The sequence below is a fragment of the Micropterus dolomieu genome, linkage group LG22 (genome assembly GCF_021292245.1).
Source record: "Micropterus dolomieu isolate WLL.071019.BEF.003 ecotype Adirondacks linkage group LG22, ASM2129224v1, whole genome shotgun sequence".
Taxonomy (NCBI): Eukaryota; Metazoa; Chordata; class Actinopteri; order Centrarchiformes; family Centrarchidae; genus Micropterus; species Micropterus dolomieu.
The window spans coordinates 6,392,627-6,416,267 of NC_060171.1; the positions used below are offsets into that span (position 1 = coordinate 6,392,627).

A 23,641-nucleotide genomic window follows, 5' to 3' on the forward strand; every position below is an offset into this window, starting at 1 on the left:
GAGCTACTCCTGTGGCACCGATCAGCTTGTTAGATGACTAGGGAGAGATGAACACTGACAGATACAAGTAAAAAGTATGTATTATTTTAATTAAACACAGTCAAGTGTTTTCTGAGGGAAATGCTTTTCCTTTCCTTAAAAACTAAAATCCAATCATACAACCTCACCTGCTCAGCAGCTAACAGTGTAAACTGAGCAGTTGCCGGTGTAAATTTGTAGAGTAAAACTATTCATGGGGCAGAATGCTGACAGAAAAGAGTATTCATTTTTTTCCTACAGCTAATCTTCTCTGGAAAAACAGAATGAGGCTGTTGAAAGTGTGTTTCTGTGTGTCCTGTGCTCCAGCCAGGCTCTTTGGCTGTCAGGGTTAAGAGTAAAGGAGTTGCAAAGGAGAAAACTAAAGCACTTTGATTTGGAGATGAAACTGCCATTTAAGGCCAAGACTCAATCTCAATCGCCAAAGTCTGTTTTCTCTGCTGAGGTCAAAGTGCCTCAGTGCCCACACAACACAACACATACTAGAAAGAGCCCACACTGACTTAATGTGTACTGTGTTGATCTTAAAAGGGGCCATGTGCTGAATTTTAACATCAAGAATCATTCAGTTTCCAGACATGACTGTAGTGTTGAAAATCACAATCCGCCTGGCTTTTTTTTTGCCTCATTTTACAGATTTGGCAAGAACTCTGCTGGACTGATTTATAAGATTGTTCTTTGGCACCAAAAAGTTGTTCAAGGATCTCTTTCATAAATAAATACTGTAGAAGTTAAAGGAAAGAAAAGAAGGGGAAAAAAGTATGTTATTTTTTACCAGTTTTCTACCAATAAGGCTACCAACAGTCTTTTAATATACCAAAATTTAAAAATGCATTTTAAATGAACAAATAATTTTTTTTTTAAATAAACACTCTGAATTGAAGGCTCATTGAGTTCTAGACCAATGGTAAGCATGATATGGGTGAGAAAGGTTCAGAGAGGCCAGCTTACAAAAGCAGTTCTATGAAAGAAAAGATAGTCACATCACAGTGGTTTTGTATCATGAATCATTTAATCATATCCTGAAACAAAAAAGACTTAGTGCGCAGTGAAGAAAAAGAGTAAATAAATATAGTTTCTCAGAGATACACATTTTGCTTGATGCTCAGGATTTTATTTTCAGGACCTATGCTGAAAGGAGCAGAATACAGGCAGGCCTCAATGCTAAACGTACAATCGAAGGGTCTGACTGGATAAAAACGACAAAGGGGAAAATGAAAAACATTGCAGCTACAAGAAGAGAGAAAAAAACACAATCACGTCTTCACAGAAAGCATGTGGTCTGGTCCCCTAAAACGTCACTTCGGCCTCTTCAGGATGGTTGTCAGTAAATTGTACTTCGTTTTAAGATGTATGGCCTTCGGGACTTTGTGGTGTGTGCAGCTTGCCTCTTCAGTATGTAGGGTGATTTCCGTTTCAGAGGAGTGTCACTGTTCTCCTCTAAATATTCTAGGGAGTCATGGAGTAGCTGTAAGGGGCAGATAGAGACAAGGCGGTGTGTGAATGTTACACGATGAGGGGCGAAATGGCAGGCAAACACGTGTTTTGTTGCTGAGTGGCAAGGTAATGGGTGGCTACGCCGGTGTAGCTGTGATGAAACAAGTGCTTCTGCTCTGTGCTTCCATGCATGGCAAAACAGGTGCTGATCTTCAGTCGCTGAGTTAAGATGTTTTTTTTTTTAAATGCTGTTGACAGAGGGGAGGCAGGAAGACAGGAGGGTTGTGGGGTGAGGGGGGGTGTTTACTGTGAGACAGGATGGATGGGCCCTTGTGTGTGTGTGTTTGTGGGATGTGACAGAGATTTAGAGTAAGCCTGTATATAAGTGCCTGTGTGTGTACATGTGTTTTTAGGATTTTATTTCAGCCAGCAGAAGACTGTTCCAAAGCTGTTATTGGCTTTACTGGCTTAATTTTGGTTTGTTTTGGCTTTTTGGCATAAACAATTGAATGGTACTGGTACTCCGTATTTACCTACTTTATATTTCTTTCGCCATTACATTTGAACCAGAAAATCATTTCCTTCTAAAATAATTATTAAGGGAAATATTGCACTTTTTACTCTCCTGTCTGTTGCATGTTGCTTTGCAAAGATAAACTTAACTTTTAGGCACTATAAAATATAATCTTGTTTTATCTGGATGATAATAGGTTTTTGATAAGGCTAAAAAGTGTTTGAGATTTTTCTCAATTTATAGAGCAGTGTGTAATCATTTTAGTAATCTGAGAGCATGGAAAAATTACAATATCATGGATGTGTGCTTGACCAAAGATGAAACACTTTTTTTCTCCAATTTACCATATCAACAACTTGAACATCTGATACAAACCACCAAAAAGTACTTTAACTTACAGTACAGCACATTACTGCTAAAATGTTTACTTTTGCTAAAGTAGTCAGTTCTTATTTGAAAAATAATACACATAAATGCACAATACATAGTCTCAAGCATAAGAGAATAAGGTTGGCCAAAAGATAACTTATTTCCAAAAACTTTATAGTTGGTGAATCTCACCCTCTCCTCCCGGCTCTGCAGCGCTTGGCAGATGCGTTGCAGGTTGTACAACTCCTCCAGCAGCTGGTGGCTCCCCTCCCTCAGCTCTCCGTCCTCCTTCTCCTCACCACTCCATGCCTCCTGCCGCAGGCTGCTCACCATCCTGCACAGATTGGCCAGCGACACACGCCAGTAGGGGGCACTCTGTTTATTCTGTTTCATCTGCAAACACAGTTTGAGAAGGATTAGGTTTCAAATTGAATTCAGAAAGTGATATTCTAAATTCAGAACTTGCTAATAAATTAAATTCTAGTTGTAATGAGATGATTTAAGTGAAGTTTCAGTAAAAGTTGTGAACTAAGGTGAAGTGAAAATTGAGATGGACCCAGAGGGAGAGAGACCTCAGAGAATAAAAACACAGTTGTTTATGGTTTTTTTATTGCATTTTGTCAATTTAACATTCAACTTTCCTACACAAACAGTTATTTTGGTCATGAACGTGCTGCGTTGATCATAGGATCCAGACAAAAATAGGGTGGATAATTAGTATAATAAATAATTATACAATTAAAGATTCAGTACATTTCTTAGTTATTCTACAACACAGTAGTCCCCCTTCAAGCTACACATACAGAACATTAATACAAATGTTTGTAAAGGTTGTAAAGAAAAACAAATAAAACAATATACACAGTTACTTATATACACATGACAGTAATATAAGGTAGTGGTATAGCAATGTGCAAAACCAGCATACCAGAAAGTTCCATATAATTTAATTATGGTGGCGTGCAAAGGATGTGATCGAGTTAAGGAGTCTCACAGGCTGGGGGAGGAAGCTGCTCTGAAGTCTGGGGGTACTGGGGATACTTCTCTATCTCTTGTCAGACGTCTCGCAGGGTGAACAAGCTGTGGCTTGAGTGGGTACTGTCATTTAGTATCCTTTGGGCTCTGCGCAGGCAACTCACCTCACCGATGTCAATGGTGCTTGGTACATGGGTACCAATGATCTTCTAAGGAGTTTTAATCACCCAGTGCAATACTGTCCTGGGCTGAGCACATCCCATGCCAATTTCTGATGTTTCCAGTCAGTATGCAATTTGATGCAATTTAATCCAGTAACTTTGCTATAATTGGTACATATGTCTATCTTATTATTATGTTAAATTTTTGTTTCAGCTTGGTTGCATCTGTGATATAAATTATGCTATTGCGGAAAACTATTGAATAGTGATTTTATAGTCAATGGTATTATTGTACTGCACTGCTTTATACTGTAAGTTTTTACTGTTAGTCAGTCCATCCCCTTTATATACAGATACACTGAGGATGCCGCATTTGAGGCTTTCACTTTACGTTGTGAGCATTGATGCAGACAGCTATTTCTTGAACATTCTTAGGCACCAGACACCCAGAGAGATATTTTAGTCGCATCTAAATGGCCACAAGACATGATGTTGTAAAGACAGGAGCCATGTCGAATACAGGTTCCTTTTCGTTTGTAGGAGAGAGACATGTAATTAAAGCTGTAGAGACATCAAAAGAACAACAGACCAGGGACCAAACATAAGCAGCTAATTATAAATCATTCATGTATCAAAGATTTCAGTTGTTTTAGTTTCGACTTAACTATTAAGTGAGTGGGGCCAGGAGGTGTTTTAATTGTGCTGGAAGGTAATTTGAAGGACTGTTTCTTTTCTAGCTTCACCAGGATTTAATACCGGGGTCCGATATTTTAACACTCCCCGCTGGACCCCTTCTTACTAACAAACCAGCCTTTTGTCTCTGATGATTGAATTTTCAGTAAACAGTTGGGTTAGTAACTAAACCATCAACAGCTTCTCCTACTGAACCACCACAATAGCTAAGGTACCGCAGTATAAATAAAACTTCACAGTCATACTGTACTGTATGTTCTGCACTATGGAAAACATGCGCAACGTCTTTACAACAAGCAACTTAAAATTACTGCCAAAGCTCGATCTACATTCCAACATTGCAAGCAGGGAGTGCAAGGGTCAATGCCAAACGGGCCAGATTTACAGATGAAACCTGGCTGTGGAATAATGTAATCATGTTCAACAGAGAAATAAGAGCCAGAGAGGAAATATACCTTCTGCATCTAATCAGATAACAAGAAAAGTGGACAAGCAGGTCAATCAAATTTGTTGTTGCATAAAAATACACGAGTATCTCCAACAATTGTGCACTTCCCAGCCTCTTGAGAGCAATCTCAGTCATCTGGCAAGTTATCATTACAATCATCACCCATGGGCAACTTCAAAGCATCAGCAGCACTGAATCACATGGCTGATTTGTCACTGCCATGTCTCCATATGAGCACCATGGTTATTTATCAGACAGAGAGAGATGAGAAGGTGGTGTTATGATTTAGGTCCATCTGAATCCTATTACGCTATCCATCTCCTCGTGCCTCTAGTTCCACTTTCACCAACTTCATACCTCAGCTTTGCCTGGCCTTAAGCTCACACCACCAGATAAATGTGTTAAAAAAAATCAACCAAATAACATCCCTTAGCCTCAGCTCTCATTTTCATCTCAAAGGCCATGCCCCCGACTGTAGCAATTAAGAGTGGGTCGATTACATTTTGAAGACTTATTTAATTTCTAATCAAAACAAGATCGGTCCAAATGTAAGTTACACCCTCCTATATTAAAAGATTTATCTCCCACTCAGCATGAACACAACCAAAAGGTGAAGCTGTGGCTAAAGCATGGATTCAGATTTCATGAAAGAATACGTAGGCAGCCTGGGTGTTGGGTCAGCTGGAGGGATGTAAAGGGTCACTAACTGACTGGGTTGTAGCTTTTTGGACACTGAGTCTCTGATGTCAGAGGTGCAAAAAGAGGGACACCGTACCTTGGAAGTAAAGAGACTGCTGAGTAGCTCCTCTTCTAGCGCTCGCTGATCCTGGTCGACATCTGTCAGTTAGAGGAGAAACAGAAATATAACCTTCAATCAAATCGAATCAAGAGTTAAATGAATCCCGAGTCACTGCTGCATGAGAAATGTCAATTAGAAATGAAAGTATAGAATTCTCTTCCAATCAGTTTGTCTAACTCGCATTGTTTTTGAGTATGCGTGTAGTTAAGAAGAGTTTGCAACATTTACATTTCAAGCACTACGTGAGGACAACCTGCTGTAAGCTGAGCCAAAACTCATCCCACATTCTTATTTTTTGTTTGACACCTTTGAGCATTTAACAGGTGACCCACTATTGATTTACAGAACTCCCATTGTGCCCTGAGAGTGAAACAAAACACAAATTGATTATAATTAAGACTACAAAAAATATTTAAATGACATTGTCTGTAAAATGGAAAAATCTGAAAGATCTGACTGGCTCACTGGACAAAAAGGGACTTGGATTAAGACTCTTAAGTAGTTCAGTGTAGCCTGTATATAATGGGAAATACATAAATAAACGTACTTAATTTGGAATCAATAAACAAAATCTAAATAATAAATACGGTTTACTCTGCTGTGGTTTATTTAGAGACTACCAAATGAGTTCTAAAACATTAAAATGAGGCATAATTACATCTGATCATTAAGGAAGAAGTTTATATGAGCCTAAAGGAGGGGGAATCCATATGTCACACTTTGTGTAGTAACTTCCATCCATCCATCCATCCATCGTCAACCGCTTATCCTGCTTACAGGGTCACGGGGGTGTAGTAACTTAAAAGAATAAAAGTCTTAAGGAAATATATATTTTCAAAGTTATCAGCCACCTGAAGTCAACAACACTTTAATAAATTGTGGTGCCAGACATGGAATGACTAAATGAATAAATAATTTTGTCAACCAGGGTATTTTCAGCATTTAATCCAGAAATCCAAACTTGGAAAAGCATAATGTTCTGAAGACGCTTTAGTGCAAATTCTTTTCCATGCTTAAGAACATTCAGATTTTCAATTCTTCACTTTTAAACATTACCAAAGTGATGCACCTGTTGCATACAGGAAATTATGTGAGGCAAATGGCTAGACTTTGCTTGAGCATTCTCCTTATCTTGTTACTCTGTGAACTTAACTTTTGATGAGAAATATAAAATCATAACACATAATACATACATGCAGTACCTGTGGAAAGAGCCCCAGTTCCTACCTGTGCAAAGTCCACCACATGTGAAACAGAGGAGAAGCATACACGCCAACTGTGCCTGCATCTTGATGAGAAACATACAAAAACAAAAGATCCAACACTGAAGAATTCACCTGAGGAGGAATCTAGTCCATAAGGTTAAGAGTCAGACACAGACAGTTAAAGAGGCTGGAGAGGAAATTTGCAGAGGATGCTGCCGTTTCCTCCTCCTCTTCTTCTTCTTCTTCTCCTCTACCAACTAGCAATACGCTTTCCCTTCTTTGCTGTTTTCTGGTTGGTTGTGAAGTGCAGTGGACTCCATTTCCTCAGTTTATAAGAGCCAATGTGATGTCAGAAGATCATTCTCTCACACCCCCACCTTCCCACCCACTGAAAGAGCCCCCTTCATCACCCATCCACCCATCCCTCTCTTCATATTGTCTCTTTCCTCCTGTCACTGTGTCATCGTTTCATCAGACGTCACTTTGCCATCACAAGGCGGAAGGTTTTTGCGTCAAGGTTTGGGAAATTTGGTTATTTCAGCTCATGAATGCACACAGTATGAGGTTTGTTTTGCAATTGTCTCTCCCAGAAACACAGTGGTGGTGTGGGAGGGGCGGGAGGATGCACAACAAAGATTCACTGTTTGTGTCACTATTTGGAGACCTCATCTTTTTTGCAAATGATGTCTCTCAACAGGTGATTGTCTAGACTTAAAAACCAAATGAGTGCCTGCTAAAGACATGAATCATAGGGATAAGTAGACATTTATAAACATTTGGAAATGTATTTTTATTTAAAAGTAGAATTTTATTAATTTTTAACCTTCTCAGAACATTAGAAATAACGCAGAGATGAAGCTTACTGTAGTTCAAATTATAATTAGGCTATAGCCTAAAACAGTACTGTGCTGCAAATCCAGTAATGTAATAGGCTATCAACACACAGCTTGGCAGTGCATTTCTACATTTCTACATCAGGCCTGAAAATAAACTGTGCCGAACTGGTAGCAGACTTTGAGAACAAATTAATTCATAAAATAGTTGTTTTTAATATTTTTTTACATGTGTTGCCATGTATGAAGAGACCCAAAATGAACACTGTAAGCGGACTACTTGAGTACTATAAGCACATTAATTTAACAGCAATTGTACAGGAATGATTATGTGGTTTCTACTGCATTTATAACCTGAAACACAGAGATATCTTATGTGTATTTACCAATAAAAATAAAACAAACAAGGGATAAAGATCATCTTTATACATTAATGTCACAACATAAAACCTCTTACGTATTCTGCTGTCTGTTCCGAGGCTCAGGTGCTTTTGGTATGGTTTGGACTTTATGTCAACAAAAATTAATCATTTAAATGTTATGAAGTTAAATATTAGCAACTTTCCTACCAGTTGTAAACTTTACCAGGATATAATTCAGTCATTTCCTCATTTCACTATTTATAAAATGACTGCTTTTTGGCTTTGCACAGCCATATGTAACCGACTGATTGATTGGCCATTGTATTTCAGCATTAAATTGTTCTAATTACAAACATATCTAATTGTTGTTCATTACTAAACACAAAACAAAAGTAATATGGCATCTAAGATGCCTTGAATTGTAATGTAAAAGGTGACAGGATGTTTCTTATGAAAAACATTGTTTGTAGAATATGGTAGACTTTCACATAAAATCCACTTTGATTTCTGAGTCTTCTAGGTACATTGTAAATCAGTCTTAGTTTCACTTGTCTGTATTCGCACTGCAAAGAATTATATTATTTTAATATAGCGTATAGAGTAAATAGTTCAGCTTCAAAACATATGTGTTCTGAAAAAGATTTTTCATGCATGATACACAGGCAGACTGGAGTGAAGGCAAGCTGCATTCCTCTCATGTAGGAAGTAGTTTGTTACCAAAGCCCAAAAGTGTAAATTTTCTTCTGCATGTCCTGTGCTGCAGCTCAATGAGACTGTAGTCATAGTTTTACTGTACTTGCTTTTCATTACTTTTAGATACCCAATAAGAAAAATCAATGTGCAGAACTGTGTTTACTGCACTGTATGTAATGACCAATATTCTTTATATTCTGTAATATATACAATATCTGTGCAGATGTATACTTTTTATGTCTTACTTCCACATGGGCTATTTATTAAGTCCAAAATGTGCATACTATATTCTTAATGGGATGCACTTTCTGGAATCATAATATTTATATAATATTCTCATATGAACTTTCCACATAAGTCACTTTAATCTGACCTTATCGTACTTTATTTCTTTATTCTTTATTTATTTTTTTAATTCGCACTGATTTACTGTTTACGTTTTTCACTGAACCGTGTGTCTCTATGAACACTTTGTTGAACACCTTTCTCTTGCATTTCTTCTCATACTTTCTCAGGTTGTTCCTGCAGGTGGAAGGGGGCAGAGTTTCACCAATAAATCTCAGTATTGTCTGGGAAACACCTCCCTCCGCTTTTCGGACGGGGCGGACAGAGTTGCAGTCGGGACACCCCGCAACTTTTCTCAAACACTGCACACATCGTCCGACGTCCTGCCATGCTGGGACTTTAACGAATTTCTGGTCGTTGGTCGTTGGTTTCCTTGCGCTCCTGAGTCATGGCTCCGTTTGGAAAAAACTTCTTGAAAGCTCGACTGAAAAACAGGTAATTTGATGAGAGTGAGGCTTCTTGTTTGGGATTCTGTTGATTGTTTCGAGTTCGGGTATGCGAAAGCACTCTGTGGAGAACTGTTGAGGAGGGAGAATAACGCACATCGTAAAAGGGGAAAAGTTGCCTAAATTATTAATGCAGTTTTGATTTTACATCCTTATTAGCCAGTAATATTAGAAGCATAGGCCCACTGCAGGCGACAACAAAATGCAATCAACATAAATAACAACAAGGTGATACCGTGGGACAGTAAAATATACCTTAGAGTAACACAAATGCACCATTAAATACCATTAAGAACCACAGGGACACAATTCAACTTCCTAGGAATAATAGATTATAGGATTTTATGTCTGTTTTTTTTTTTCAGTTATTAATAACCATCTAAGACACTTCCTTTACTGTTTTAAACCAACATCAACCAGAATTAGGAACTCCTAAATCTTATTAACTGTGTTAATACCATTGTAGGGGTAATACTGTATGTGGGAATATTACTGATAAGGAGGTATACCTATCAATATTTATTTTATTACAAGTGTGTATGTGTGCATATGGAGGAGGGAGGGGGATGTAACCTTTAACACTTGAAAAACATTTTTTTTATATCTCTATAGCCAATAATTTGACACTCAATAAATAAAACAGTAAGAAGTAGTACAATGTAACCTTTAGGTGGGAGATATTATTCCCCAGTCTGGAAAGTTTGAGTAAAACATGTTTTTCGATAATGGTTTTCTTATTCCTGTCAAAGTATACTGCACTGTGAATCAACTTATGCAAGCTGTCACCTTCTGATTGAGGGAGATCCTGTCATCAGCACTAACACAACACTAATTTGCTTCAGTAATTTCTGTGAGTGGCTAGCTTGGCCTTTTGATGTGCCTCTTGCTGCAGCTGAGATCCAGCCTCAGCATTGAAAAGGTGGGAAAATTAGATTTGCTGAACCACAAACTGTCCATTATTGTGGCAGAAATGTTATTTGGACTGTTGACTGCAGGCTTTTGTTATGCCGAGTTTGTAAACAGAGTTTCTCTTTTGGAGAATCTAGGTCATGATCCAATCCTTCGCAGAATGCAGACAGGATTCATGTTTCCAAGACCGGGATCAGGAAGGTTTTAATTGTGGGTAAATAACTATTTTCATTAGCTTTACGTATTAAGACTCTCGTTTACCACCAAACATAGCGGAAAGGGTTTGGATTAAGTTCAGAAATGAATCAGGCTTTTATACTAAATTACTGTAAAAACACTTTGACAGTGGCACCAGCAGCAGAATGGATGTATTTTCACATCACACACAGAGCTGAGATGAATTATCTTTGATCTCTTCAAACAGTCTGACTGAGGCTGTCTCCAGTGGATGGCTTATTTTTTTTCATGTTGTGTAGTAATTACCACTGCAGCACCTATAATTACCTCAAGTGTTTAGATCTGTAGATATGTCAAACGCTTGATTTCAGAGACTCGCTTTTGCTCGCGCTGAGACATTGAGCTGGATGTTTGCTAAAGAATGACAAGTTGAAGCTGATGTGGAGTCAGTTGAAACATCAGAACTTTCTCATATATTCAGAAAAATACTTAAATGTGGCGATGATTACAGTCGACAACACTAGTTTTAATCCTTTTTGCCATCAAAGAATCACAGTGTGTCATCAGGGAGCCATATGCGTCAAACTAGTGAAACAGCACATGCAGGCCTCAAAGGGTTTGACATTTAGTGGTTGCTAACCGGTGACATGTAATCCAAAGCAATGTATCGACCACTACCACCTAATCTTGACCTCAATTGCAGCATTACAGCATTGTGCACAGGACCTATTAGCTGCTGAAATTATTTGATTTTTTTGTTTGCTGTGGCCTGGCCTGCTAATTTGTCTTAACCAATCAATTGTGTTGAAAGAGAATAAGTTATTTATTTTCACTGAGCAAAAGCGTATTTGGGGATTCACAGATCTGCTGGGGGGAAGAAAATTAAAAAGGGTGGGTGGTTTCACAGAGGAAAGGAAGGGGAAGGGGTGTGTTGTGTCTTTGCTCACAGATGCCTATCAGAGCGGGAGTCATCACAGAGATGAACATATCCAGATAGAAAAGCAATGTTATTTCCTCGCCAATCCCTCATCCTCTTTCAGATAAGACTAAGAGGAAGCTTCTCCTTTTTGAGTGTCTGCTCTACTACAGTCTGTGTACCTATTCTAAGAACCAGGAAAAACTATGTATATACTTTCCATGTCTAATATATCCATGTTTTTGTGAGGAAGAAAGTTAAATTTTGGTCATTTCTGTTTTAACTTTAGTTGAATAGAGTGATGGTCTTATGTGGTTACATACAGTCTATGACAGACAGGGCAGATGAAACCTTTTCAAACATGATTGGCAAACTCAGGTATATGGTGGGCAGTGTAATCGCTGTGTTTTGTGGCCGGATATAAAAAATATGGGGCGCGATGCAAAGGTCATGTGTCTGGAATGTGATGTGTCATGTTCCACAGCAGACACTCAGCTTCCCTTCAACTTATTTTAAAGAGTTGGTTTCAAAGTAAAACATTTTCTTGCTTAGCTTTAGGGGTATGCATTGGTTTTTTTTTACAGAGACTTATTTCTTTAGTAGAAGAAGTGTAATACCAGTGAAGTCGGAGGATTTTCCAGAGTAATAAAGACACTGTTTTAGAGAGAGATGTTGCTTCTACATTTCTTGCTCTACTAGCAGTGTGCCTCTGTGAATGGCAATGACAGTCGGTCAGTCCACCATTTTGGTCCAGACTAAACTATCTTAACAACTATTGGATGGATGCCAGAAAAGAACTTTAGTAATCCCCAACTTTTCCTCCATTAGTGATGTTTGTGATTTTCAGTGAAATGTCTCAACAGCTATTGGATGGTTTGTCATGACATTTAGTACAAACATTTATGTTTCTCTCAGGAAAAACTATAACATTGTTGGTGATCCCTGAAATTTCCATATAGCACATAGCATCACCAGGTCAAAATATTTTATTTGTCTAATACTTTGGTCTATGATAAAATACCTGCTATCTAATGACATTCCCATCATTCTCAGCTGTACTCTGTGTTTATTGCTAATTAGAAAATGTTAGCATGCTAACGTGCTAAACTAAGATAGTAATCATGGTAAACATTGTGCTTATTATCAGCATATTAGTATTGTCATTGTGAATTAGCATTTTGCTCAAAGCACTGTTGAGCCTATAGCATGGATATAGACTCTTAGGCTTGTTTAAATTAAACTTTTTCATTGCTGTGAGCACCACAGACAAATTCACAAGCAGAAATCTCATAAATAGATATCTTCCGATGCTGGCAATATAACATTATCTGCAAGGCTATTAGCAGGAAATGTGAAAATATGTTTTATGTATTTAGGTTAATCAAGCCTTTAATAGAGTTCCAGTTGCAGTTTTCCTCAGGTTTTACTTTATAATCTGTTCATTTCAGTATCTTTTGATTTTCTGAAATTCTCATTCAATAGCAAGGAAATCAGAACCTGTTGACAGCAGTGGCTAAAGGATATATTCACTGATATGCTATCACAGCTTTGTTTCTGTTGTAAATATCTGCATCACTTTATCATATCACTATTGATATGAGAAAACATGCTGAAACACTGGAGAGCTATGATTCTGTCGTTTGTTATGACTCGTTCAAACCACCAGCATGCAGTCCTCTGTGGTAACTTGTAGCTTGAAAATTTATGACACAGAGGGAATTGTTAATGTGTACAAGGTTGTCATTATGACTATACGATGGAAGAAAGCCATGCCACCACAGTTCTACTGTAATCATCCCATGCAGAAACTTGTGTTGAAAATTTGTATCTTAAATGTGGTTTCCTCCCATGCCTAATCTCTCACTGGGCATCTCAGCTTTTAAGTTCAAACTGAGGTCAAGCGGGTCTGCTCAGGTTTCTTGGGTTCACTCAAGTGTGAAATGTCTAACCCGTCCTGTGTTATTCACTGCACAGAATCCATCCCCACTATGACAAGAACTTTCTATTTAAATATTTCTATTCATCATGATGCTTCCTAATTCTATTGGCACGTTTCCACTCAAGGTTTGAGTTCATCAGAGTCAGTGTCAGCTTTGTCATTTATCACTCAAAGCTGTGACCCATGAAGGCACCCTCATTTGTTGCGTCTGGAACCATAGCTTAATCCCAAGCTATGAATATCAAATGGCACCTGAAATGACAGCCCTTATGAATGTAGTAGCTGCGATGCAATCAGCCCACTGGTGCATGTAGTATTTGTGTTTGTTCTATTAGGAAGTAGAGAGGGTTAGGGGTTTTTTATCTTTCCAGAAACTGTTGAAACTGATGAGACTGGTGCTATCATTTAATCATATGTCCCCCCTTACTGTTTTGTGAGATTATAGTTTTTGTAGTCTTAAGGAATTTGACTTTCAACCTACAACATCTCAAGAGTTCTCCATTAAATTTGTCTAGGTTGCAGTTATGTGAATCATTGTTCCATTAAGAACATTACTGGGGCTTAGAGTTGAGCATGCTGCAGGTTGTGTTTTCTTGATTGCTCGTCCTACAAGGTACAACAAGGTCTATACCAAGATTTTCCAGAAAACTCCAAGCTATAAAAAGTCTGTAATCAGAAATCTATTAGTGACATCACAGTTGCTAGTTTACCATGTTTTTCTACATTTCATGTTATAAAAACTGAGGAAGTGCAGCTCAGAAAGGTAAAATATTCTCAATGTTTGACTTAAGCAGTAGTGAAAACAAATAGTATAGCATATAGTAGCCAAATGAAAAAGTAAAGTAAGAAAGACAAAAAGCCATATTATAATAGCATTCTTGGAACCACCTCAAAAGTTATATCTAAACCACCATAGTACTACTGAAGGTACTGTAGTTAGCATAGCGCTGCCACAGTCATAGATTTGTCAACACCTTCTTCACATTCGAGTGCAGTTGAAAACAGACCATAGTGACTGGTATAGAATCCATTTTCCCCTTCCTCCCTCTGTTCATTGAACTGTGGTGGCAGGATGTTGTCTGAGCATTGGTGATTGTGGCCCAGGACAAATACAGGTGTTTCCATGCCTTGCTGTACTCTTTTCCTGCACAGCTGAGGGCTTGGGTCAGCTTCTCTGAAATACCCAGTGGTCTATAGAGCCTGTTTATTCACCTGTATGTTCAGATATGACCATAGACAGTGTTCTTCTTTTAATCATGTTCTTATTTTCCTTCTCTTTTCCCTACCCTGTGTTACCAACTTTCCTGATCTTTTTTGCCTCTTCTATTCTTCCTTCCATGCATGGCAGTACAACAGTGGTTCCCAAATGCTGTGGCTCTAAAATGAATCCACATTTCCACTTTTGATCCCTCATCACAGCTGGTGGGAGATGTTTTCAGATCCATTATTAATTAACAATTCACCATAATTTATAAAATGATCATTTTCTGTATTTAAAATCTGGAATCTGCTGTACTATACTGCAGCTAGAAACTACTACAGCTGTTGTGTGTCCAACTGTAGTGGAGAAGAAAGAACAATACTGTATTTCCCCCTAAGCAGGTATAAAATGACATAAATGACAATACTGATGTACTTCAAAACTGTACTTGAGAAATGTATTAAACTATTTTGCTAATACACCAGTGCAGGTTGCACATGTCTTTTACAGTTCAACCTGATTTTACCTTATAAACTCTCCTAATTGTTTGAATTGATAAATTTAAAAAATTTTGAAGAGTTAAACTATCTAGTAAACATTTTTCCTGACTTTATAATTGATAAACTATGATTTTCTTTATCTTCTTTTTTTCCTCTTTACTGTCCTGTTCATCAGCTCTTGACCCTTCAGTTCTATTTTTGACCTCCTGAGCAGGCTTAGATTATAGAGGAATCATTTTTGAATTTCTCTTAACAAAACTGAATATTATAAGCTGAAAAAACATATTACATGATGCAGAGCTTTTGGGTTTGATTGCATTATATATTGTATAGGTGTGGCCTTTACTCTGTCCACCCACTATTTTCTCTCTTGTGCAACAGTAGCAGTAGTTTGCGGGGTTTCCTGAGTAGGTGGTATATGGAAACTCTAGGGTCAAAGTCGGCATGGTTGTTGTCTTTGATTGCCAGAGGCGTGCTGAATTTGTTTGGCCTGCGCATAGCTCAGGTATTTGCTTTGCGTCGCTCGTCGCCAAGGGTCTCCATAACCATTAACCAGCCACTTGCATTGTTGCACACGTATCGCATTCCTGAGATCTTATTCACCGCCAGTTTACACAATGTTCCAGTTGTGTGTTTTCATGCCGTGTGGAAACCAAAACACAGTGGTATCAGACTGTAAAATCAACAAACTGCAGGATAATGCAGCATATAAGTTCTCCTGTTTGAATAATTCTTAATACATCTCACTTGTGTTGGTGTGCAGGCGGGTAGTATCTGTATCATCTTCAGAGGATGTGTATTTTTGTCTACCCTCCCTCGTGACAATCATTGGTTAATGTCGGCTTGTGTCAACCAAGGTTATCTCCAGAGATAAAGACAACAGCTACATAATGCAACGTTCAGATCTGAAACCATTGCTGAATACCGAGGCAAAGAACAACAACTAACATTGAATAGCCAGGCTGAACACATTTCAGTCCCACAGTTTGTTAATTTTTTTTGTAAATATACTGTAGATAAGGCTATTGTGTACTAATCCTTGGGCTCTTACTTTATTTTGAACTGAAATGCAACCTCTAAAATACAAGCTGGGAAAAACCCTTAAAAATGTATTGGTTAAAAACCACTTCACCCTTATGGTTTCTGTCCACTTGTGTGAACAAGTCTCTTGCTGAGCTACAGCTAAATTTCCTCAGTAATGTCAGAAGAGTTTGCTATTCTGAAATCATTTTTGTGGACTGTAGATGAAACTTGACATTTACCAGGATTACACACTCATTTCTGATTTATTACAGTTTAATGTTTTGCCTGTTTGGTTGTAATACCACAGAGAAACATTTCTTTAATCCCCAAAAGTCTGTCTGCAGTTTAATGTCAGAGGACGAGCTCCAGGTTTTGTCTCTTGGTGACATTATACGGATAGTCTTTCTCTCTCTTTTCTCTTGGAGACTGAACTGCTGTAATTACAGGAGTATTATATGTCGCTTATTTTTTTCTTTCCGAGAAGGCTTTAACTTTAAATATGGGTAATTCACTGAGACAGAAACTTGGCAGTCAACTACAGTACATCAGAGTTAACCTAATTAAATCACATAAATTTCAGAAAATTCCTAACATTTTATCTTTCATATAAATGATAACATGATACATCATTCTTTATCTTGAAATCAAATTGAAATGTCTGGCAATGTTATCTACTTATTTGATTAGTTGTTCATGTTGTGGATGTCTGCATTGCCGGTGCCCATCATTTAATGACCTTGATATTACCGGTGGTCCATTAAGCATGTAAAAATGGATATCATCGGCCCATCAGAGGTCAATTTTTGAGCAAGTTTTACGGTCCAGATGAAAAGGTAATGAGGGCCTTGGGGTTAAATAGCTCAGAACTGAACGATTAAGTGATCATCTCTGATGAGAAAGACGATGAGTAACAGTCTAATAGAATCAAGCCAGGGAGCGCAAAATGAGCAAATGTCGTTTTCTAATGGAAAACCATAAAACTAGGATCTATTTAAGAAAAAATACAAGTGAAAGGATTTCAAAGGCATGAGTGGGAGTGTATGTATGTGTTGTACTTCATACTGCTGATGTAAAGAAGCTTGTGAAGCATTTGAGCTTACCTTTAGTAAACATAGTTGTTGGTGAAGTCATGGTTATGGAAAGGATGGAAATGTCGGTTTTGTGGCCATTCAGTCGTGTACCAACCTGTTTTGGACAAATTTATGATAATAATAGTGTTTAGTGAAAAATCACAGGATCAAAGTTGATCCAGTTCAATCAAAGGGGAACATGAATGTTTTACCAATAACATAACAATCCATCCAATAGTTATGAAGACATTTCATTAAAAAAATAAACAGAGGTAATGCCAGGACATTATCAAAGTCAGTTTATCCTCTGGGGACCATGAATGTCTGTACAAAATTTCATGGGAATCCATCCAATATTTATTAGATATGTCAGAAGTAGTAGACCGACTGACCAACAAACCAACATTGTCTTTTGTGGAGCCATTTTGCTAGCATGACTAAAAATGCCCAAAGAAATATTTTAACTATTCAGTAAGTAAAACTATTTAAACATTTGTGATTGTTGTCCAAAATTACTCATTTAGCTAACTTACACTTACTAGTTGTGTCAGAAATTGCAAGCCTCTGGAGCAATTAGGGGTTAAGTGTCTTACTTAGGGACACTTTGATGGATGTGTCACTTTGTGAATTGAACCGCTGGCCTCTCACACCAAAAGCATCTGTTTTATCCACTGCGAGCCCTCTCTACACAAGTTTGATGACTTCTGTGTGTTGTAGAAATCTGTGTTTACATTGTTCTAGCCTTTAACAAGCAGCTGAACCACAGTGGCCCTGCAACTACAAACTAATACCAAAAGATAACAAAAATTTAATTTGGGCGAATGTGTATAACATGATGCACAAAACAACTACATTATTTCCATTTTATGGAATGGTGAAGGCATTAAAACCATGGAGTCTTGGGTTCAAATATTGTACTCAGTTTGAACATCATTAGATGACGGAATACTGTCAGACTGTATAAACCTTTTTCTGTCTCTTTCCTAGGACAAAAGATGCCGAGCCTGTGGTGGGAAAGGAGATTCAGGTTACTGTCTGCAACGAGGAGAAAGTCATCTGTGGAGTAACAAAGCACACAACATGTGCAGATATGATTCAGGCATTACTGGATGATCACAAGTCAGTCCCAGAAAGCAAGCGGCTCCTGCACGGGGAACCAAAAGACTTCTGTCTCGTTGAGCGGTGGAAGGGTTTTGAGAGAGCCTTGCCTCCTCTCACCAGAATCCTGAGACTCTGGTATGCCTGGGGTGACCAGAGACCCGCCATCCAATTTATTCTGGTCAAAACTAGTGATTTTGTTCCTCAGCCCACCAACAAGGGTGGAAAGTCCAAGGGGGCCAAACCAAAGAGATGGGAGCAGGGTCGCGCTCAGTACACCCAGTCTCTGCCGGTTGAGAGGCAAAAGCGAATGGTGAAGAAAGCTTTCCGGAAGCTGGAAAAGATTCATAAGGACAGCAAGAGCTCCCAGGGTGCTGACGAGATCGACAGGATGGTGCAGCTTATTCTCAACCAGGACCACACCATCCGAGAGCAGATCCAAAGCATGAGAGAGCTGGATTTGGAGATCGAGCGGTTTCAGCTACAAGCTCAGAAAGAAGCGGAGTCTGAGAGTTCACTAGCTCTCGCTAGTGGTCAGAGTTTGGAGATGCACAGTGACAAGCAGCTGCACGAGTACCTGTACACAAGTGATGGAGTCGAACAGCTTGAGCTGCAAGTTCAGAGGCACCAGGAGCTTATCCTCCAGTTGTCCCAGAGTATTGACGCTGAGCTAAGGAGGGCAAACTTCCCTCTGAACAGTGAAGAACAGGAAGGAGCTGCGACTGCTTCCTGGATCCCCTTGGAAACCGATGAATCATTCTACACTGCTGAACTCGAGAGGTTGCAGGATGAACTGAAGCGCAGCCTCTTTACTGGTGTGTCTCTTCACAATCAAACTGCAGAAATAGAAAAGCAGCTGAAGTACTATGGTGCTACGCTAGTCTCCAAGGATCAGGAGTGCTGGCAGCTGGCTGCCCAGCTGAGCTCATTGCAAATTGAGGACAGAGAAGAGGAGGAGGAGACCATTCCTGTCCCTCTGAAAAGTGAGACTCAGTGCAACATCTCACAGACAGTGAAACTCAAACACACCCTGTCCCCTCCAGACATTACAGATACAGACTCAGACACTGGGATTAGCTCCACACACAGTCAAGACTCACTGTCACCATGTCTCGAATTCCCTCCCCCACTGGACACAGACGTCTGAACAACCCAATTGACCTTATATATATAATGTAATGTTAATATAATGTTCTGAGTCAGACATAAGCATTGTTTTTTTCTGAAAGATAAATCTCTGGCGATCTTTTATGAAGCATTAAGGTCATTTAAGTGAAATAATAAGTTTATTAATGGAAAATATTTTCATTTATTTTGATAATAAATTATTGCAATTTATTAAGCAAAAATGCCAAAAGTTATTTGGTTTCAGTTTCTCAGATGTAATGATCTGTTGCATTATTTTATTATATTTTCTGAAAATCAGTTTTAGAATGTTGGTCAACAAACAAAAAAAAACAATGGGTGTTACCTTGAAATTATAATGGGCATATTTTCTCATATCTGAGGATACAGCTGCTAGTTTTGTTAAATAACCTTCCAGGTTTCTCAAAATCAAAGTGACAATGCTAATATATGCAAGGCACAAAACTGGAGCTACTATGTATGCAAAAACTATAGTAAGCACCAACTATATAGTGTTTTTGACAGCTGGGTTTGTCGACTTTTAAGTGCACATTTTTACCCCAAAAGAAGCAAAGACTATTTCCTTAGCACAACCATGTCTAAGGTGTACAAATGCCTTCTGTTTAATTTCTTCATAATGATGAATGTATGCTTCTCTACCTTCTTAAAGTTCTCAAGCTATTTATCAAGCTACACTTATTTGTACACACTTATGAGTCTATTAACAATGTTTTATATTAAAACAAATAACTATAACTGTTTTTGGATGTAGAATTTAAGATTTGTTAAGACTTTAACAATCCTTCTAACTACACTGTAAATATACTGCTGCACTGTAAATGATTGTTATTATGACACAGGCACAATTTGTAAAGACAATTTCTTAAAACAAGTGAGATTAAATATTTGTTTATCGTGTAATTGTATGTTACAGATGTTATATAATGTCTATTTCCCATCAACCTGATCAACACATATTGAGGGCTTAAATAATGCAAAATCTGTGTAAACCATTCCTAAAAACAAAAGCTATGATTAAGTAAAATGTACATTACAATAATAAACACTAATACTGTACATGTCACAAAGAGTAACTACTCCGTTGTTGATTTTGTTGGTTCCAAGCATTGATGATTTCATTATTTCCTCCAAGTGGGAGGCATACGGTTTAGCAACAGTGCTGCTGTTCTGGAAGGTGTTAATGCTAAAACCACAAGGACAAAACAACTCAAGGTTCCAAAAACACAGAATTGACTCTTATAGATTCCTCAAAGCCCTGAGTCACCTCAGAGACATGACACAACTCCTACAAAGCAGACTTTCAGTCACTGCAGCATATGATCAGACAAGATGGTCGCCAGGCAAGCACAAACAACAGCGAGCACTCTCCCTTTGTCAAGGTACTGCTGAAAGACTAACACTTTGTACCAGGGGCAGAGCGGGGCTGGCTGCTGGAAAAGCAGAGGATATCAATTTCACCCACTAATTGCTTAACCCCCACACCTCCTCCCACTTCACTGCTTCAAGCCACTAAGTAACTCCACCAAGCATGAAAGGCCAGAGATCTTAGAATTTGAACAATCTTGCACCGGTGCCTCACACTTGTTGATGGAATGGAGATTTATTAAGGCAAATATAGCATGTTCTGTTTCACCAACAGGCACACACCAAGCTGGAATAAAAGGGCATTTTGTGTAATTTATACTCTAATACAAATCTGACCTGTCTTGAGTTAGTGGAAAGAAATGTTGAAAACTGAGACTGTTGCTCAATCAGAGGCTAAGAAGATGCAGAGGGTTGTGTCGCTTGGATCTAAAGTTTAACAGTAATTTCAATCACGAGAGACTTGACCAGAGTGAATGATAATTTATTGACATGAGATACATTGAATAAGAAAATATAAAAAGTAATTTGGCGATTAAACTCCATCATGATGCCGTGGTATATAATGGGGGTAGTGAAGCCGCAGAAGCATAGAAATTCTAGACACTGGGGGTGAAGGAATGAAGAAAAGGATGAGGGTCTGGAAGTGATGAGGAGGACTGTGTCGAACCTGAACTGGGCCTGGATCTGATGAGCGTGTGGTGAATGGGGTGGAAGAGGGCCACAGCAGTTTGTACTGAAATGACAGCTGGCAGCAGAGGAGAGCACAGATTTAAAGTATTGTAGTGACTACATGATCTGCTGTGCTAGTCGTGGAAAACTCTGAATGGAAAACAAGGAAATAACGCCCATAGTCAGCTGTTAGAGGACAAGGAGATAAAGAAAGAGTGTTGAATGAGTGAAGCATAGAGATAGATTGTGATAACTTACGCTGAACATCATTGGTCGTTTTACAAAGTTAAGGTCATCTAGGGGCATCTGGTTATAATTATTCAACAACAATATGTTTAAGAAACTTTCTTCAGGCACTCCAATTTCTACATACAATACAGTATGGGTGTGATCAAAGTTTTTATTACCATCAGCAAGGACAAAAAACATTTTTCATCTTCACCTCAAGGCATCCTTGATTCACTGCATGTACTGAAAACTTTTTAAACAGGTCCACAACATTTTTAGATTAATGTCTCCACTAGTTCACCTCATTATTTAACTGGCAGTAAATAGTGAAATGAACTGATTTTGGCTCTGGGTTTTCAAGACCTCATTTATTGCTGTTGTGAAGACAGCTGAGGCACCAAAAATAAGTTTTTTAAATCACAGGATGTATGAGCCTTAAACTATAATAATGTAATGCTTGACAAATTGTAAAAGCCTCAGAAATAGTACTCCCAATAAGACAGGACAATAAGATTCTTCAATATTTAGTGTTACAGAGTCTTTGGAATAGTCTAAATGGAAACTTTTTGGGGCACATACATTGTCCCCAAATTAATATACAGTATTTGCAAATCCCAAAAAATTATTACAATTTCCTACGCAAGATTATATATATCTATCTCTCTCTCTCTCTCTCTCTCTCTCTCTCTCTCTCTCTCTCTCTATATATCTATATATCTATATCTATATATCTATCTATCTATATCTATATATCTATCTATCTATCTCTATATATCTATCTATCTATATCTATATATATATATAGATATATCTATATATATATCTATAGATATCTATATATATCTATATATATCTCTATATATCTCTCTCTCTATATATATATATATATATATATATATATATATATATAGATATAGATATCTATATATATCTATATATATATATATATAGATATATATATATATAGATATATATAGATATAGATATATATAGATATAGATATATAACTATTGATAACTGAAAACATGCAATGTCTTTATACATACATTTCAAGCGCTTCTGGAAATTGTAAACAATACAAATAGTGCAAAGAAGTAAGTATTGACTGGATAGTTTCTAGTTCCAGGGAGGCTGCAGGCACAGGTAATGTTTACCACTTCTCTCTGCCGCAGATCAGGAACTCAAAGACTTGCCAGCTCGCAAGTGTGTTTGCCAATAACAATAATTACACCAACCAAAATGACAATTAGGCTGACTGCAAACCTGTCTTTGTTCAGCCCTCCCAGTTACGATGACTGGCCAGCTTGAGTAAACCATAATTTGTTATCAGCTGTGGTTTCAATGCTAAAGATGAAAAGCTGATATTGAACAGTATATATATTTAGCCAGAAAATATTTTAAAATATGTTATAGACTGAACACAGGAAATATTGTGTATTTTGTGTTATTTTCTTTTTGCACAGGCCTTTTTTAGGAAGCAGTGAGATAAGAGTCAGGAAGACATGACATGAAGTCCACTGGGTGTAATAGTGTTTGATCTGGTTGAGCAGCTTTCACCATCACCAAGGACCAAGCCCTAATTGGCAATTAACACATTTCAACAGTCTTTAGTTAACAGCATCTTGCACAATATGAGGGATGTCTGAGATCAGCATTGAAGAGGAAAAAAATATTCTGACCCTATGAATGTTACATCTTAGAACACACTAAATAAAGTCAGACAATCAGTTGGTTTAAAGATGTAATTAACTATAATTACAGCTACCAATCTATGTCATTTCATGTCCTTAATTATGGATATATTTATTATCAAAAGTATTGGAAGAGAAATTGAGGAGAGAAAAAAGACTCATCAACACTCAGGTGAAAAAAGCATATTTAACACACATTAAATTTCCTTTGGCTGAAATATTTGAATGCTTTAAATACATGGCTCAAACAATCATATGTGAAACTCTGAAAAGCAATTTGCAATCTCTGATTAGTGAAGATAGATTCATTATTTAATACAAACAGTACTGTTTTGGGAGTTCATTTTCACTGTGGGAACTGGATACATAAAACTGAATGATGTTTGGAAAACC

General features: G+C 37.9%; 2 protein-coding genes across 3 annotated transcripts in view; one reads left to right on the top strand and one right to left on the bottom strand.

Moving 5' to 3' along the window:
* Positions 1–1,127: 1,127 nt before the first annotated feature.
* Positions 1,128–23,641, bottom strand: part of nts (neurotensin) — a 74,681-nt gene continuing 52,167 nt past the window's right edge. The window contains exons 2-5 of one of the 2 annotated variants that reach the window (XM_046038582.1): positions 6,660–6,720; positions 5,409–5,470; positions 2,549–2,749; positions 1,128–1,504 (exon numbers count right to left, since the gene is read on the bottom strand). In XM_046038582.1, the coding sequence (XP_045894538.1) occupies positions 1,361–1,504; positions 2,549–2,749; positions 5,409–5,470; positions 6,660–6,720 (468 nt within the window). In that variant the 3' untranslated portion in view covers positions 1,128–1,360. Of the gene's footprint in view, positions 1,505–2,548; positions 2,750–5,408; positions 5,471–6,659; positions 6,779–23,641 lie in introns of those variants that run through there. The other variant, XM_046038581.1, reaches the window with a different exon arrangement.
* On the top strand, positions 9,133–20,364 carry rassf9 (Ras association domain family member 9). Its single transcript, XM_046038580.1, has 2 exons — positions 9,133–9,305; positions 18,039–20,364. The coding sequence occupies exons 1-2, from the start codon at positions 9,259–9,261 to the stop codon at positions 19,294–19,296; spliced, it is 1,305 nt and encodes a 434-aa protein (XP_045894536.1). The 5' UTR covers positions 9,133–9,258; the 3' UTR covers positions 19,297–20,364.

Bases quoted from the DNA above. Each gene is read 5' to 3' on its own strand.
- rassf9 (XM_046038580.1), top strand. From the start codon at position 9,259: ATGGCTCCGTTTGGAAAAAACTTCTTGAAAGCTCGACTGAAAAACAG. The intron at 9,306-18,038 runs GTAATTTGATGA...TCTCTTTCCTAG, and splicing joins AAAGCTCGACTGAAAAACAG to GACAAAAGATGCCGAGCCTG.